The 17155-nt window shown below is 48.9% G+C and overlaps 1 protein-coding gene across 1 annotated transcript in view; it reads left to right on the forward strand.

The window, feature by feature from the left end:
• CAMK2G (calcium/calmodulin dependent protein kinase II gamma) overlaps positions 1-17155 on the forward strand; it is a 103179-nt gene that overhangs the window by 73812 nt on the left and 12212 nt on the right. The window contains exons 13-16 of the mRNA XM_026044507.1: positions 2099-2139; positions 10035-10067; positions 15389-15433; positions 16066-16114. Coding sequence (XP_025900292.1) covers positions 2099-2139; positions 10035-10067; positions 15389-15433; positions 16066-16114 — 168 coding nt within the window. The remainder of the gene's footprint in view (positions 1-2098; positions 2140-10034; positions 10068-15388; positions 15434-16065; positions 16115-17155) is intronic.

The following is a 17155-nucleotide window of genomic DNA, read 5'->3' on the forward strand; positions in this document are numbered from 1 at the left end:
AGATCTGCAAAGCATGGATGTGAGAGTATTTCCTCAACAGGAAAGGATTTGCTTTGTATGCCCATGGGCACTGCCAGAGCTGTAGTCTCTTTTGCAAAGCTGAATGGTGGGTTACCCTGTGTGTCCTTTGAAGTGCTCCTTGTTACAGGGAGCCTTGCCTGTTGCTTGCTGTAGAAATTCTTGCATCGTCTTTAATTTCTGCCTTGTAACAGGCATAAGTTGACCTGTGGGTAAATTTGGATGTGCCTTCCGTTTCGGTGAGGTCTCTGCAGCCTTCTTTGTGAGCAAGTGCATTYTGTGGCCTCCCGGTTGTCCTTGCAAACCACCGTGTGGTGTGTGAGCTACGTGAACCACCGAGTTTCTTTCCGCGGAGCTGGGAGGCGACGGGGCTGTGGTGCAGGGGGCTGGGGAGGGAGGCTGTGCTGGGGGCAGCACTGGGGCAGCACTGCRGGGTACGGAGCTACACAAGGGCCTCTTGGCTCAACTTGCTGCAGCGCCACAGAACGTGTGTTTTTAGGTGCCTTTTTTTCCACAGAGACAAATGAGAGCTTCAAGGGAAACTCCGAAAAGTGCAGAAAATGTTAATTCCCAGCTGTCTGGGTCATCCTCAGGATATATGGTTTGCTAAGTAGCAGAGTCCTCTGCTTCTTCCCAGTACTGTAAGGCTAGGGACTAATTTGTATTTTCAGCAGCAACTGTTGTCACATAGCAGCAGTTGTGTGAACTGCTGTGATGTCGTGTGGCAGAAATGCTGGAGCCCTTCTGACCCCGTGGGCTACTTGTTCTCCCTCTCACATGCATGTGGAATCAAGCTGATCTCCATTGGGYCCTGAGGTGGCAGGAGCTCTGCTGCAGGTTCCCTCTTGCCCTGTTCCAGTACATGTACACACAGCAAGGAAACTGGTGCAGGACAYCTGAGTTGCCTGGGACTCCTCCCAGTTTAACGTGTGCACACTGGAGTGTTGTGTTTTGGCACATCACATGCAGGAGATTCCTGCAAGTACTTCTTGCAATGTCCTTGGGTGGTTTCTGAGGGCAGGAATTAAAACCAATTCCTGATCTAGGATTATGTCTGCATTAAGGAGTAGAATTAGGAAGACCAGTTCAGAGGTGAAGATAGTAGGTGTAAATAAGGTGCTACCTCTTTACTGTGAGGAGAAGCTGTTGTCATCTGAGCTGGTGCAGATGTCCGTGTCTATTTAATATATATTTAGAGTTGTATGTCGTAGAAGGTGGGATGGGAAACACTTTTTACAGAGACTTGAACAGCTGTTTGGATATTGCAAATGTAAACTCCACTATATAAGTGTTTTGTTGTGGCATCTCTTGCATGATGCGGTGGCTCTAGAGAGGAACGAAGCAGCTTACATGAGCTGGCTAAACTTGACCCTGAGAATTTCAGCAGTGGTCTAAGAACTGCCTTAAAACTTCCCTCTCCCTAGGCCTCCTCACTSCTGGAGCTAAAATTCACGGCAAGTACCTGTACCCTGATGCTCCTCAGCAGCTGCTTAGGAGAGACATCATTTAAAAAATAAATAAATAAAAATAAAATAAAGCAGCTGTCAGGCATTGGCATTTGCACTTCAGACTGCTGCTTTCTGCTATGCCAGATGTTGCCCTGGGTAATTGTGGATTGTGGCAGTGATTAAGAGGCCTCTGCATTATCGGTGCTCCCTTTATGGACAAAGTCTGTTATGTAAGTGGCTGTGCTTACATACAGACTGCCTGCTGCAGAGATGTGTCAGATCTCTTTAGTTTTCCCCCTCTAYGTGGTTCCACTTCGAGAAGAGGTCGCTGTGAGTTGAAATAGATTGAAATAAAAGAAATCTAAAGTTTCATTTCAGACCTAGTCTTTCCAAGATAGTGAGAGTGGGAGCAGTTCTGCCTAATCAGATGTGCAATAGACTGAATGTGCCACCCTCTGCTACCTAGGTGCATCTGAAGCCTGACCCAGCCTGTCTTCGAGCTCTCCCTGTAGGACAGAGGAGTTAGCAGGGTGACTGTCCTTCAGAAGTCTTACGTGGTTTTGAGGGAAGTGGGGAAGAGAGAGGAGTCTCAAACCCCAAATCTGACCTMCTTTTCCTGTGTCTCTCCACAGCTGCCAAAAGCCTGCTGAACAAGAAGTCGGATGGAGTGAAGGTAAGTTCCCACTTTCCCATCTCACTGTCCCACCCCYACCTGAACAGGATCCCTTCCCAGGGTAAAACCACACCACTGTCCTGGTCCACGTACGGTAATGCAGCCTTGGGTGGGATCTTCATGTTTCTTACATTTTGCACAACTGCCTAGGTGCAGCATTGCACCAACGAGGTTTCTTTCTCCTCTTTTCTCTGAAGCACAGAGAACTGGCCAGTGCTGTGGATTAGAAATCCAACTCTGGTGTGACACACACCTCTGACTAGTCTTGCTCTGTTCTGTGCAGAATGCTTCTGGATATAGAAAATGCACAGAACAGTTGTCAGTGGTGGATGACACCCCGCAGACCCCAAAGAGATCACTTTTACCCCTTTGACATATGCTAAAGGTTGAGCTGCAAAAAGGAACGGGGAATGAGGAACCTTCAGAGTTACTGCTCAGACAGGAAGGAATCTTTAATTCATATTCAAGTTCACTCTGCATCCCTGATGTCCATGCCCTCCCCGGTTCCCTGCTGAGGAGGATCATCCTTTCCCCACTTGCACTGCACTCTTGGTGTGCGTGGTCGTCTTCTAGTTCTGGAGGTCAAGACTGTCCATCATTCAGGYATTGGCTCTTTGCCATCCAGGATTAGAGTAGCAACAGTTAGGGACTTGACGACTGTCTTTTCTTGACTTTTCCAAAAGATACCTGTCTTCCAACTGGGAGGGGAATGTTCATTTTATTTGCTGGCACTTTGGTTTGAACCTAGGCCTTTCTTTGCAACTGTAAGTGAAATATCTCATCTTTTGGTTTTGCACTGTGGAAGTCTTGGCTCTGCCCCTGCTGGGGGATTTTGACATGTTGAAGGACCAGTCCATTGTTCTCTCCTGTCCTTTTGGCCTTTGTGTGTTTCAGTGAGCCTTTGTTTCTAGAAAGAATGCAAGCAGATGGGTGTAAAAGAGAGCTTTTCAGAGGAGTTGTCTGTGTATTGGGGATTACTGTAATAAATACTGCATTCTTGCCCTTCTGCTGTGTCTTGCCCAAACGAGACCCAAGCCTGGATTTCTTTGCCCAAAATGATATGTGGAACTACTGATTTTTACCCAGGATACACATCTTTGAAATGTGCCTGCAAGAGTGAGCTTTTGTGCCTTGGCCCAAGCCTGCCTCTTGTGTACAGGCCTGCGTCAGACCTGTGCAGTGCTGCAGCAAGCACCCCTGAGTTCTCTCAGCTGCCAGTACAGGACAACATTACAGTAAAATCCCAGTGCAGTAGGAATGGGTGATCTCTGAGGCTGTGAACTGAGAACCAGCAGATACATCCTTCAAAATCCCTACATGTCAGGGAGAAGCATCACACAGTGATSTATCTATACTTTTTTGTATCTGTATTTATATATAGCTTTTTGTCTACCTAGGAAACCCATAACTTTCTTAACATTCTTGATTTCCAGCAGGCTCAGAGTGTTACAGCTCAGGTAAATATTGCAGAACTGGTCGCATGACATGCACGCTGCTTTGGTGCAAAGCTGCCTGGCTACGTAGTCAGGAGGAAACCTCGATGTTTGGAAGAGGCTTCCTTTCCATAAGACGTGTGCTGTGCATTTTTGTTGGAACATGATGTCTTCCTTCCTTTCTGAAAAAGGGTAGAACTGAATTTTGCTTTTCTACCTAGTTTTGAAGGATTTTTCAGCTCTTCCCTGTGTTTGTATGTTCTTCGTATATAAATTAATGGTTGTGATAACGTGGAGAACAGAATGAGAGCAGAGACTGATCTGGCCTCTTGCGCAGTGTTTTCTGTATGTGGGAAGTGGGGTTATCCTCTGGGAACTGCTTCCCTGCTTCTGTGTGACTCTAGAGACCTGTAGTCAAGCATTTGCATCCAATTTTCTTGCTCCTAAGAGTGAGAGCAGTCTTCCTGTGCCCTAGCAGCCTGCTTAGAAAGCAGGCTCCAAAACCATCCAGGTCCCTTGCATCCTGCTGGCCAGGCTGAGGCCGGGCAGCATGGAGAGCAGCTGGTGCTCTGTGTGTGTGTGCCGTGATGTGTGTGTTTGTGCTACTCCCTTCACGTTTCTGTTGCAGCTACGGCTGCTCTCCCTCTTTGCCCCTGCAGTTTGTGTGTATGGTGGTGCTTCCCGTTAGGCATCCATGGAAATAGAGCCCTTTGCCACTTCCGTATGCTCTCCAGCTTGACTGCCATGTTGTTGTCCTGAGTGTGTGTCCAGGCCTGTCACTGTCTGATTGGTGGCATCACTGTCGTGGCCAGTTTCGTGTCTTGCTGCTGATGCAGGAGACTTGTAATTTGGCGACACTGATTCTCTTCTAGGTAGTCTTGACAAGTGGCTTCAGTTAAGGACCCCGGCTCTTGCGTTGCTGGTAGCAGACCCTGTCATCTCCTTCCCTGTGCAGCAGTGCAGAGCACAGATCCCATGAGTTGAGCGCCAAACGCTTTCAACTTTGTGGTATCTCTTTGCTCTTACTTCCCACATAAATAATTTTATATCAGATGCAGGTTCAGAACAAGCATTGCATASTCTGCTGACCACATGCCACACAGTTAGGCTTTCTCCCATGTTTCCTCCCAACATGAAGACTTTTTCCTCCCATAATAAGACTTTTCCTCCATAAGACTTTTTCCTCCCATCTGTGAAGATTTGAGATGAAATGTTTCAATGTCTTCATTATGTTTTTTCCAGTCCAGAATGACTGTGCCAAGAGTGTTTGGGGAACGCCTTGTGCCATGGATAGCCATGCAGAGGATGAGAATGGAAAGAATATTTCTGCCACTGATTGATGATTGTGCTATTGTAAAATTTATATAAAATTTATAATTTAAAGCCAAAATTAATGGCTTTAAAACCATTAAGAAAAAGCAGAATCAGTTTGGCTTCATTTACTTTACATTCAAGGTATTTTTCCCATCCCAGGTTGATGTTTATTTGATAGGATTTAGAAGTATGCTGTTGCTTCACCAGGATCTTGCAGTATTCCATAAATATTGTAGGAATTTGTAATACATTAGCTAAGTTTGAGTGAGGGCTACACCTTTTTCTCTTGGGTTATTCTCTAGAACACCACATGTTTTAGGTGTGTTGGTGAACACCTGATAAATGATGTTACTGTTTTAGCCTAAATGAGAGAGGACTGATTTATTATAGTCATACATAATGATAAAAGCATCTGGTGTGATTTGCACTGATTTGATGTTTATTAGCTGTAAGAAACACGTTTTTTTCCTAGGAAAGTCAGGAGTGGGGGAATAGATAGGAAACATTTTTCATCTATTACAGGTTTGTCTACAGTGACATGGATTGAACAGATTTCCACGTGACCCCCTTCTGCAGCCAGTTCTTTTCCCTTCCATTTGAAACACTCCTGGTCTTCATTGTGCACTACTGCTTCTGTTTCAAGTACTAATTTTGCTAATTGGTAGATGTTTCATCAACTTGGCACTTGAGAACTTTTCCATCTTCCGWTCATTATCTTAAATAATGAATGATTTAAAGTGCCTTGTGTCTTAAATTATCCCTGCCCACCAAACCTTCCTGCACTGGTAGTGCTGCACTTGCTCTCTTCAGGCAGAATTGCTTCCAGGCTGGTGGAGTAGCATCAAGGCTCAGGATTTATTCCCAAGGATCATAACTTTCTACTTGCAAATGCAGAAAGTGAGGCTGGAAGATTCTGGGTGACGAACTGCAGAGCCATGTAACACACCACATACCTTGGGGCCACCACTGTAGGTCCTGTGGGGTTTATTTGTATTTTTTTTAAATTCTGTATTTATAAGAAACATTGTRCAACTACAATCTTTACATCTGCTTTCCATAGTTTCATATCAAATCTATTTGTTTTCTTGTTCCTCTTTCCATTTGTGACCGGGATTTGCCATCCGCTGGTGAGCGGGGTTAAGGAATGGGCTGGGACARACAAGGGGATGAAGATCAAGGACACTTTGTGGTGAATATCCTTTCTCTGACTTTGTCAGGAGCTGGGCTCTCTATCGCTAGTGCTGCAGTGCTCCTGTCCATTGTGTCTCTGGGCAGCACTTCAAACACTCGTGTTCCCTTTTTCCTAAAAGGAAATTTTCCCTATTACAAGTGTGAGAAGATGCACATGTTTCCAGATCTAAGATGGCCTGACAAATTCATCTTCATAATCAGAAGATGTTAATGCTCAAAATGTTATTTTTAGTTAAGTGTGTAATTAGAAGCATTTTAAACTTAGCTCTTCTTTCCTGATTTCCTTTTTTGCTTCTTTTGAGCATTTTGGTTTTTGATTAAGAGATACAAAATGTTACCAGCGTTTTTCAGGCGCAGTGTAACTCTCTAACTAGTAACTTGTGTAGAAAGCTAGAGGATGTGCAAGGTTTTTGACAGCATTCATTTSAAGTGCTCTGCAAAACTTGTTGACTTTGTACCTTGCCACTCTACTGCATATTCATGGTTTTGTTAGCCRGAAGAAGCTGCACAGGATAGCTGAAAAGAGAATTGGGCTGAAAGCAGAAATCTAGGGGGCTGGTGTGAGGAGGTTGATGTGGTGAAACCTGCCCTCTGCAGAGGCACCAAATCCTGTTTGTTTGCTGTTTGTAACAAACATTGCAGAGCGTGCAGATGTCATCCCGGGCAGTAGCAGCTTCCTCTGCTGGGAAAGCATCCCCCAAAGGTGGGGAGGAGGCAGGAGAGGAGCTGTGCAGCTGGAATTGCTGCTGGGAGGGCAGTCTGTGGGCGTGCGTGTGAGGGTGCTGGCAAAGGGAGCCAGGAGGGAGCCCTTAGAAAACGGCCCTCTTGAGATCCGGAGGGGTCGAGTAACATCTGCACAGGAGTTAATGCTCCCGCTTCTACAAGCGGGCTCTTAATGATTTTTCAGACACTGTTTAAAGATTGAACGGTGAAAATAAATGAGGAGGGCCCAAGTTCACCTGCACACAACAGTTTTATGCTGAAATGTTTTATTYGGGATGCTTGGGGAGCACTTCAGATCTGGTTGAATGGAGGGCTGACATCCAGTAACACGTTTCACTAACCTTTGATGCATTCATTTTGTTCACTTGTATTGCTGTAATGCTTAAACTCCACCTGAGAGCTAAGGTCCAGCTTAGTGCTGTGCCAATGCCTAAGCAGAAACCCTGCCTCCCAGCTCACACTTAGMGAGATGAGCAGGCAAAGCGTGAGAGAAGAGACGGATTCACAAAGATGAAATGATTTACTCAGCATCACATAATTGACTGCCCTGAACCATAACTGAGCCCTTGGCTGGGTCCACTCTTTGCTTCTTATGACATCTTCTAGCCCACATCTTGCTTTCTGTGGGTGATGGGGATGGTTTGCCCCGGGTGTTCCCAGGACTGTTGCTGTCCCGAAAGGCAGCGACTCCTGCACGTGCGTTCAGCTCACTGTGTGCTCTGCTGTTCGGTGTTACCCACAGCAGGGTTCTTTCTTCCCTCAAGTTTCAGTGAAGGCAATTGGAACACCTGAATTTCACCCAAATGCACCCAAAAGATTCGCCCATAGGCTTGAGGGGAAAATGTCTGTACTGCTTTGAGAGAGTGTTTTGTCMCCTCTCAGATGTGGGGAAGTCTTTGCAGTGATCGGTGAGGCTCCTCACCAGAGGCTGCTTGGCTGCAGCACCTTTTATTTTCCTGTTGCCTGGGCTGTCTTTGCACTGCCTAGAAATACTAGCTACACACAGAGATGTAGCTGCATTGTGGAAGCTCTGTCATAGCCAAACTTCTGTTGCTTTATTTTTTTTTTTTGCTAATTGTAGACACAGAACACAAAAAGAAGTTTTGCTAGTTCATATATTGCTCTTAGGTGCCATAGGTGACTTATGCCTCCATTACAGAGGAGAGGGCGACTGATCTGTTGTTCGTGACGTCCTTGACGATATTTTGTCTTGGGTGTTACTGTGTTTRGGTGCTTGAGCACTCGTTGTCAGTCCACAGCTGTCTTTTAAGCTCTGGTCTTAATGCAGGCCTCACCCCCTCCCTCCCCCAGCCATTTTGTATTACTTAACAAGCTGGGTTTTGTTATTATTATACTGGCCAGTAGTGATGTACTGTCTGGGATTTCCAGAATCCATCATGCCATGTTAATAGAGCAGCAGTGTTTTAAATTTAGATTGTGCTCTAATTAAATTCAGATCTGCAGAGGGCTCAATTTCCTCGTGTGTCAGTGTTTCTTGTGTCTCTAATTTCTGAAAAGAGAACTGGGGGGAGGGCTGCGTGTTTGTGTTCCGTGTGGCTTGGTTAGTTCTCCTTTGATATAAACTATTTCATTGTCTGTTAACTTTTTCTGACCCCCTTCTTGTTTCTATTTCTGTTGTTTCTCGTGGGAAATCTGTAGGCACTTCTAATGAGACCATCTTCCTTAAGGAAAACCTTCCCTGCCATATCTGTGTGTGCTGTCTCTCTGTAGGATGAATTTGTAGGATAAATTAAAAATAAAAACTCATTTTGGAGTCATTTTTCATCAGGTGTGAATTTCCAGTTTTCCTGGAGAAGGATTCTGCTCTGTGCCCGGGAACAAGGACTCCTCTAAGTTGCTGGTGGTCTGAGCATCATGTTTGTATACTGGAGGTCCCTTCCRTTTTAGCTTTTGCTTGAGGAAAAAAATGTGGAGAAACTAAGTTGTCCAAAAAAAGATGATGTAAGGAATCATAAGTTTGTAAATCAGGCAAGTCCTGTATTGCACCTGTGAAATGGAAGCTTAGTGAGCAAAATGCTGAACAGATCCGGCAGCACCAGCCTCTGTCCATCCTGGAGTTCAGCACTGGGTGAGGCAGGAGCTCTGCTAGCTGCAAACTGCCCCTGCAGTGTGTGCTCTGCCCTGGCCTTTACACAGAGTGAACAGGAATGCGCTGCTGGGTGGACGTTCACAGAGCCCCACCGACCTGTAGGCGTGTGCGAGCTCTCCCATGGGGCTGGCAGGCAGGATTGGAGGCACCGGGGGGGACCCTGACACGTGGGAAATGGGGGGGCACGGCCCCAAGGGCTCCCCAGGGCAGGGAGYGCCCTGGCAGTGTGGATGGGAGGAGGCTCCCCCCTGGAATGGGCAGAGAAGGAGCAGCCAAGGGGAGCAGCAGGGGGAAGAAGCAGGCAGACGTGGCTGGGGAACAGCTGGTGCTGCAAGGAGGGAGAGCCGGCCGAGCTGGGGCTGGGCAGAGCAGAGGGGTGCGTGCGGATCCAGCCTTCTGGAGATCGGAGTTCGGCATGCAGAGGGTGCCTGAAGCTGTGTGTGGACAGGAGAACATGTCCTGGAAAGATGGGTAGCATTAGCACACTGGTCTCAGTTTCTGAGAGCACAAGGTGCTCCAGTTGTGGAGCACCTCCTTGCCTTTTCTGCACTTCGGAGTGTGGGTGCATCTGTCCTCTCCTGCGTCAGCCCCAATTCCTGTGCAAGGCAGCCCTTCTCCCCACATTATCCACAGAAACTCCCTCATCTTTAGCCCTTGGGAATGCTGTTGTGTCCTCCTCCCTACCCTCTCATGACGGTGTTGAGCACACACGTTTGCTTTCTCCAAATGTGAGGAGTTTTGTGCCTAACCCCTTGAGTGGCTGGAGAAACTGTGCTTAGCTCCGAGGTAGGAGAGCTCACACCCTTGTCTTGTGCATACGTAATACAGCCCCCCCTCTTCCCCTCTCCGTACATCCGTGTGTATGGCACCTGTGTCCTGGCTTTGGCGTTGGAATGGATGGGATCTGCGGCGCTGCCCTTTCCCCGGGGTGTGGTGGTGTTCTCTAACAGYGACTTCTCTCCGCACTTTTTTGCGTGTCCGTGCGTTTCTGCTGCTGCTCGTTCCCAGGGGAGTGTTATTAGCAGGGGGGCCCTTGCCGGCACACTGATGTGTGAATAGTTTCTGTGCTTTTCTTCTCATCTCCTCTCTTCCCTTCTCTTTCCCTCTCTCAATGGTGTGTCCAGAAAAGGAAGTCGAGCTCCAGTGTGCATTTGATGGTGAGCACCTCCCGTAAGCTGCCTGCGATTCGTGCGTCCGCCATTCCCATGCCATGCACGCTCGGCTTGTGCTCATCACCCTACATAGCATGTGCGCGCCGGGGGGCGGTGGCGGGGCTCCTCGTGCACTCAGCGGTCCATGTCCTCACTAAAAGGGCCCCGGGACTGCCTGCCATCCCCCCCCGGCCAGTCGCACGGCTCCCGTTTTGTGCGGAAAACCAGCGGTTGGAAGCGCAGTTGGCCGCTCTCGGTGTGTGATCTGTGGCAGGGCTTCTCCCGGGCCCTGCAGAGCCCGTGCGCCCTGCCCGGACAGGGGGCTTTGTCGTTCTGTTGCGGCGGTGCCAAAAAGAGGAGCAGGGGCTTTGCCTGGCGTTGCTGCCATCGTCCTTGGTGAGCCCTGCAGTGTAGAACTGACTTGGAGCCGCTCCAGAAGCGGCAGAGCCCGAGGGGGCTGCGCTGCTGGTGTGGGCGCCTCRGGGCTGCTGCTCCCTTCTTTTTTAGCCTTCTGTCCCCAAGAGGTTTGTGGGAGCCTCCATAATCCCCAACTTCCTCTTGTCCCGATCTTATTTGTGTCTCCCAGCATGACCAAATACCTGGTAACTGCCCTTCCCTGTCTTATTCCCTTTTTTCATCCATCCAGATGTGTTTGACATTCATAGAATGTGTCAGAAAAGCAGTCAAATCAGTTTTAAGGGGGCAAAGAGAAAATTGGCCAGTGCCATATTGTAAGGAGGCATGTACAGCCCCTCAGACAATGCCAGTGCCTGGCACTGAGGTCTGGGCAGTATCTGAAGTGCATTAGTAGCATTGTAGCTCCTGTCTCTGTTAGARAAAGAATAGAAAACACTTCTCCCCTATTGTACGTAGCAATATTATGGTCCTGAGAAAGCAGAAAATATGTTTCTGCATTACTATCTGGAAAATATGTCCCCCCTTTCTCCTTCAGTAACATCTTAAACCCATGTAAGCACAAAAAGCACGGAGTTTGGCTTGGAAAATCCAACGTGGGAGACTGACATTTCCCTAGCCCTGCCTATACCAAAGTCCGGGGCAGGAGGGCTTCGCGCCTGTCTTCTCTGCCCACTGCCAGCGCTACTCAAATTCCCTCTGCTTGTTGTTTTAAAGCAGCTGGGATATGTAAACCGTATAAGCGTGAGCCTCGGAAAACAGTGAGGCAGTGAAGGTGGCCAGATAAGCAGAGGGAGCCCATATGTTGGTACTTATTTGCTTTTTGCTGGCTGTGAGAGGGTGTCCCGAGCGATATGATCACTGGTCTGTTTTCTTTCTCTTGCACCCCCTGTGTTGTTTGTGCCTGTCTGTCTGTCTCTTGTCTGGCTCAGGAAGCACTTCCAACTGCTGTGCCAAAACTAATTGTGTTAAAGAGAGCTTAGAAAGGGCCTGGCACCTTTTTTAGGTGAATTGCCTTTTAACTTGAGCTGTGAAGTGCCAAGGATCGAGGCCTGTGTGGTGCTTGGGAATGGGAGGGCGAGGAGGGGTTAGAGTGTCCCGTGGCACCYGGGCTCGAGGAAGGACACACTGGTCTCCGTGAAGGATGCTGGGCTGGATGGCCTTGGGACATGGGCATGTGGGGAAGATTCAGGCATCTCATGAGTCCCAYGCCGGGATGGACTGAGCCTGTCGCCCCCTGTTTATCTGGGACTTTGTCCTAGAGTTAAGTATTCCATGAACCTGGAAAGCCGATGCATAGCAAGTGGTAAAAATGAGACGCAGGTGGGGAAGAGTATGATGGATGCAGCCGGGAAAGGGGGCTGTGCATCTGGGCTGTGTSGGGGTTTGTGCTTTGTAGGGTGACATCCCGCACCTTAACAAACTGCTGTTGACTGCTTTTCAGAACAGTGGCTACCTCGGTGATTCTTCCATTGGATTTTGATTATAAAGCCTTCCGGAAAGTAAACCTGCAGGAAGCAAATCTAAAGAACRGAGTGAAAAAAAATCAGGAGAATTTTTTATAGCTGCTTTTGTATTAACTGTATCCTCATACCTCGGTAGACTAAGAAAAMTAAGCTGTACTCTTCTCACTAGAAGATACTCTTTGCCTTAGGATCACTGTTTCTGAAGAGGCAGAGGAACCTCAGTGCTGTATGAATGGGTGAATCCAACATTGCCAGAAACCTCGTTGTATTTCTACCACACAAGAGCTTGGGATCTCTTTGGGTGTTTTTTTTTTTTTATTTGTTTGTTTGTTTGTTTGAGTTTGCTCTTCTCCCCTCTTGCATCCATATTTTCATCCATACTCAACTCTTCTGCCATCAGGCTGGAAATCCATGAAGGAATCAAGGCTCTTGGAAAGCCAAAGCCTTAGGGACAAAGTGAGGTTATACAGGGAAAGGCAGCAAATTATGAAGTGTATTTGTTCTTCCTTAGCTTTGGGACGAGCATGTCGTATACTGTTTTCTGTGGACTTTTTAAGAACTAATTCCTGCCTCTCTCTCCCACTTCCTCTCCCTGCCTTTCCTCTTTCCTTGCCCTCTCTACTCGCTCCAAAAGGGACGGCTCAGCTCGAGCTCCCCTTGTAAAGGGAGCTGAAGCGCTGCTGGGYGCGTGTGGAGGCCGGACCTCGCGGGCTCTGTTTCTAGCTGACCTAGCGGAGCGCTTGGCAGCGCGTTCGTGCCCGGGCCGCAGCGCGATGGGGACCTCGCGCCCTGTGCCCGCGGGCAGCGCTCGGGAGGGCGGCGTGAGGAGCAGCTGCGGCGAGGTCGGGCTGCAGCGAGAGCCCTGCCAGGAACCACGGCGTGCAAACCGGGGCAATCGGCGGCCGCAGCGCTGCGTTATGGTCGCACAGAGAGCTGTATAGCAGTGTGCAGGCACCTTCAGGCCTGCAACAACTGGCTGGATTTGTGGGCTAGAAACACAGACTAGTGGACAYTGCTCTGTCATCCCACAGAAGCAGACTTGGCTCGTTGCTGTGTGGTGCAGTGGGGCATTTTCCTGCAGAAAGCTGCTGATTGCCTCACTATTGTGCTGGGTATATGCAGGAAATGGAGACTTTTATCGTAACGTAGCTACAAGAGAGATTGAAGCCGGACAGGATGCAAAACTGCTGGGTGCCATCCGGAGGACTTGCTGCTTGGGGAATTTGCAGCCTCTCCTCCCCTCATCCACCACCTCCATAGTTTGGTCCTGAAGTCTTCATTTGGGTCACAACAGGGATCCAATGCACCATACTTCACTTTTTCTCTACCTTTTCTAGGGCTGAGCACACTTTTTTTTCCCTATCAGCAGATTCTCTGGGACCCTCATCATCATTGCATACCTAGCATTAYACCTGCATACTTTGGGACTCCTCCTTCACAACCCCATTTCTCCCCAGTTTGAGACTATGCCATGACTATTGCATCCCTCTCACTTCTGCAGTCCCCTTCTCTTGAGGCTGCTGCTGCCATTTCTTCTCCTCCTTCCCCCAATATTTTTGCTGGTGCTTGTTCCAGGATTCCCCCACCCCTTTGGGCTGCTGCCTTTTCGCCCCTTTTGTTTTCCCTCCTCCTAGCTCGAGCAGTCCCCCCATGTTTGGGTTTTTGGTGCCTCCCTTTCCCCATCTGAGGGCCCCAGGGGAAGGCAGGTGCCCAGGGGCCGGGGAAGCCTTCCTTGCTCCTGCCTGCCCTTGGCGGATGAGCCTGGCGGGAGGGGAGGGCCTGCGGCCGTGGTTGGGATTGAGCCAAACTGTCATTTTCTTGCTGCCTCTGCTGCCCAGCCGGGGAACTAAAACGATGTTTTTCTGTCTCAGCCACAGAGCAACAACAAAACCAGTATAGTAAGCACTGCAAAAGAAACACCCCCAGTGCAGACGTCCATGGTATCTCCCCAAGCGCTATTTTTTTTTTTCCTGTTTGGTCTAATTTTGATTTTGTCCYCTCTTGACCCCGACCCCGAGTGCTGCTTGTGCTGCTCTGTTTCCGCTTGTGTTTTGGCTTGGTTCTGTGTGTGCCCCTGCGCTGCTGGGGGGCCTCGTCACAGCCTCACGGCTTGGGGCTGGCGCGGGCGCGGAGCAGTGGTTGGAGCGCAGCTTGCCTGGACTTCCCCCTGTGCCCTCCCTATCTAGTTGTGTGTGTCCTGTCCGACTGTTCCTGCTGGCTTTTGGGAGGCTGGGCTGGAGGAGGAGAGTGGGCGGCTCCATCCCCCTCCGGCACCTGGGACATGCAGGAGGGACCTCAGGAGAAAAGGGCGGGTGAGGGGTTTTCGGAGGAAAGGCTGGGCGGCCGCGTGGGCGCCAGCGCTGCATGGGGATCCCGGGCAGCACATGGACAAATGTGCCTTGGTGCCCGGGTGCTGGGGCTGTGTGGGGTGCCCAGCGCCCCGGCGCAGCACGCGGCCCTCTCCGTGCCCGGCAGGTTGGGTGGTGACAGGGGAGCCGGGACACGCGCTGGCCGCTGCCCCACACGGTCGCCGATGCCTCGCTGAGCCGCCCCGCTGGAGCCGTCTCGGTGGCAGGAAGCGGTGCGGGGTGCTCGGGTTGCGCCCCTGYAGCAGGGGAGCGAGCACGGGGTAGCGCTCACAGCCCGGGCGCTGCTCGCTGCGCTTGGGGGCAGCTGGAGAGACCCGATGCTCCTCTTGTTTAGGGTAGCGTGAAGGGTTCTTGGGACACTTCATAATTTTCAGCTTCCCCTTCACTCACTGGCTTTCTTATGATTTTGATGCTGAGGAGGCCTTTCTGATTACTATCATTATTATTAYTACTACTACCACCGCTTTTTGGAATCAGTTCTCATTTTAGAGACTTGTTCTAGAAAAATGTGCCTTTTCTCACAGCCCAGTTCCCATAATGGCTCCTCAGTGAGGAACATTGGGGTGYTCTGAATTACCAACTTGCTTCTTGTGGAAATTATGAATGTCCCTTTTYAGGGTAAAATACCAGGCAAACCTGACAAAAGCTGGGAGACAAAGGCCCCAACCCAGTATTACACTTCCCTTCATCTCTACCCTTTTCCAAGCAATTTCTAGACATGCTGCTGAGGGGTCATGACTGCATGAGCACCTTGTGCACTGGGGACCGACTCTCCTGTTGCCACCTGGCGTTGGTGCCAGCGTGGTTTTCCAGAAGCAAATTGGGCATCTGGGAGAGCTGCAGGGAATCTGGGGGCTTTGTCTCCTGGTGTCGGTAGCTTTTAGGCAGTCTCTCTCCTCAGGAACCCCGCGCAGGAGGTGTGTGCGCACGCCGGCAAGCGCACGTGTGCTGCTTGGAGTTTGTGGTTTGACTCTTTTTTTATGTCAGTCACCTTTTCTCCACTTCCTGGGGAGTGAAAGCATATGGGAAAACCATGCCACAGAATGAGAATTTAATGAGTTCTTCCATCCTTTCCTAGGAGCCTCAAACAACTGTTGTCCATAATGCTACCGATGGCATCAAGGTAAGGGATGGGAGTGCGGTCAGAGAGACTTCTGCTCCCTTGTGTCATTCTCGTTTTTGTGTTTCTGACTTGGGGTTCTGCCCTTCTGGTGTCTGGTTTGTAGCATGATCCTGAGTGCTGCTGGAGAACATAGTGTTGGAGAGCTGTGGATCTCTAGACCAGGCTGAGTAGGGATGGCTGTTTGAGAAGCGTAATCTCTTGCCAGTTTGGTGTGTCAGCATCATTCCTTTGTGTGTGTAGAGGGGATGAGAAGATACAGGCACTCATGCACTTATTTCTTCCTGAAATGGAGATCTGTTCCCCTGTTCCTTTGAGAAAGCCTAGGATTTTATTTTTTTTAAGCTTCCTGGGGCTATTCTTCCAAATAAAAGCAATGATCTCACAAGATACAGCTTAACTTCCGCTTGTGTGGAGGGCCTGGACTGCTTGAACATGCAAGCATTTAGAAGAGATGCAGCTAAGCTTTGCTTGATAGTTGGCTCGCTTCCATCCAAATCTTCTTTGTTTTATTCAATCTATGTGATAGCTGCCTGTGTTTTTATGCCTTCCTCCTCCTCTTCCACAAACAAATCAAAGCCTTTCCTAATGCTCCTGACTGCTGATGTCTGGTAACGTTCTGTTCTGCTGTGCAGGGATCCACAGAGAGCTGTAACACCACTACYGAAGATGAGGATCTCAAAGGTAGGTGTTTTGCCTGTAAACTCTAATACTGTTAAGTGCAAGGAAAAGAACCTGGATCAGGAACTAGTTTCCAGGATTTGCTTGTGCGGTTCAATCATGAACTTGTCAAGAYGCCTATTCCTGTTGCAGTGGGGCCATGCTCTGAGGAACCAGTTGACTTAGCCTTGCTGGTGAATGAACCCTGTTTGCCCTGAACAACTTTCCTTTTGTCTCTGAATGGAAATTCTTGCCTTGAAAATATCATAATCTATTCATCTCCAGTTCATTTCTAGGCTAAGAAAATCCCTACTGGTCCCTTGAGCTTTCTGTGCTTCCCCACCGGCTAGAGTTGAAACCTCTCGTCACTGCCATGCCAGAGAAGCACAGTTTTTCTTCTCGCCCCTTTTGGGRAATCTCTTCAGTGATGTACACACACTTTTGTTTWTTTGTTTGTTTTTTCTGTCTGGTCCTGTTTCTATGATGAAGATCATTTTGAGCTTTTTATCTTTGAACAGAGTTGATTTCCCCTATCCCTGATTTCAGGAGAGAGAGATGATAGTGAGAAATTGCACAATTTTCAGTGACCCTATCGTAAACATTCTGTGCTTGTAAAACTGCCTCAGATAAAGGAGCTCTGACCATTCCCCAGTCCCATATTTGCTCATGTTGTTAGAGCAGCTGCCCATTATCTGACCCTTGTAAGAAGGAAGAAAGGAAATAATTTTTCCTGAAAAAATAGATTCAGAAAGAGTGAATACAGTTTGCATTTTGAGGTAAATGCMGCTTGTACTTTGAGGCAGAGGTGCTCTTGCTCTCCCTGTGCTCAATGAGAGTTATGGTGCCTGGGAAGAATCAAAGCTTGCCCTGTGATGCTCAAGGTGGTGGATGCAGTGATGTCACCTCGATGCTTCCCAAAGCTTTTCCTGCGCCTTAGCATAAACTGCTGGCTCCTCCTCTTAGGAGTCGTCAGGAACAGCAGTGCATGCCAGTGGCTGAGTGAACTCTGCAAGCAGCTTGTATCAGATGAGACCTGACCTCATTACAGGGTAGTGATCTACCTCT

The sequence above is a fragment of the Nothoprocta perdicaria genome, unplaced genomic scaffold (assembly GCF_003342845.1).
Source record: "Nothoprocta perdicaria isolate Ctin4 unplaced genomic scaffold, notPer1 scaffold_105, whole genome shotgun sequence".
Classification (NCBI taxonomy): Eukaryota; Metazoa; Chordata; class Aves; order Tinamiformes; family Tinamidae; genus Nothoprocta; species Nothoprocta perdicaria.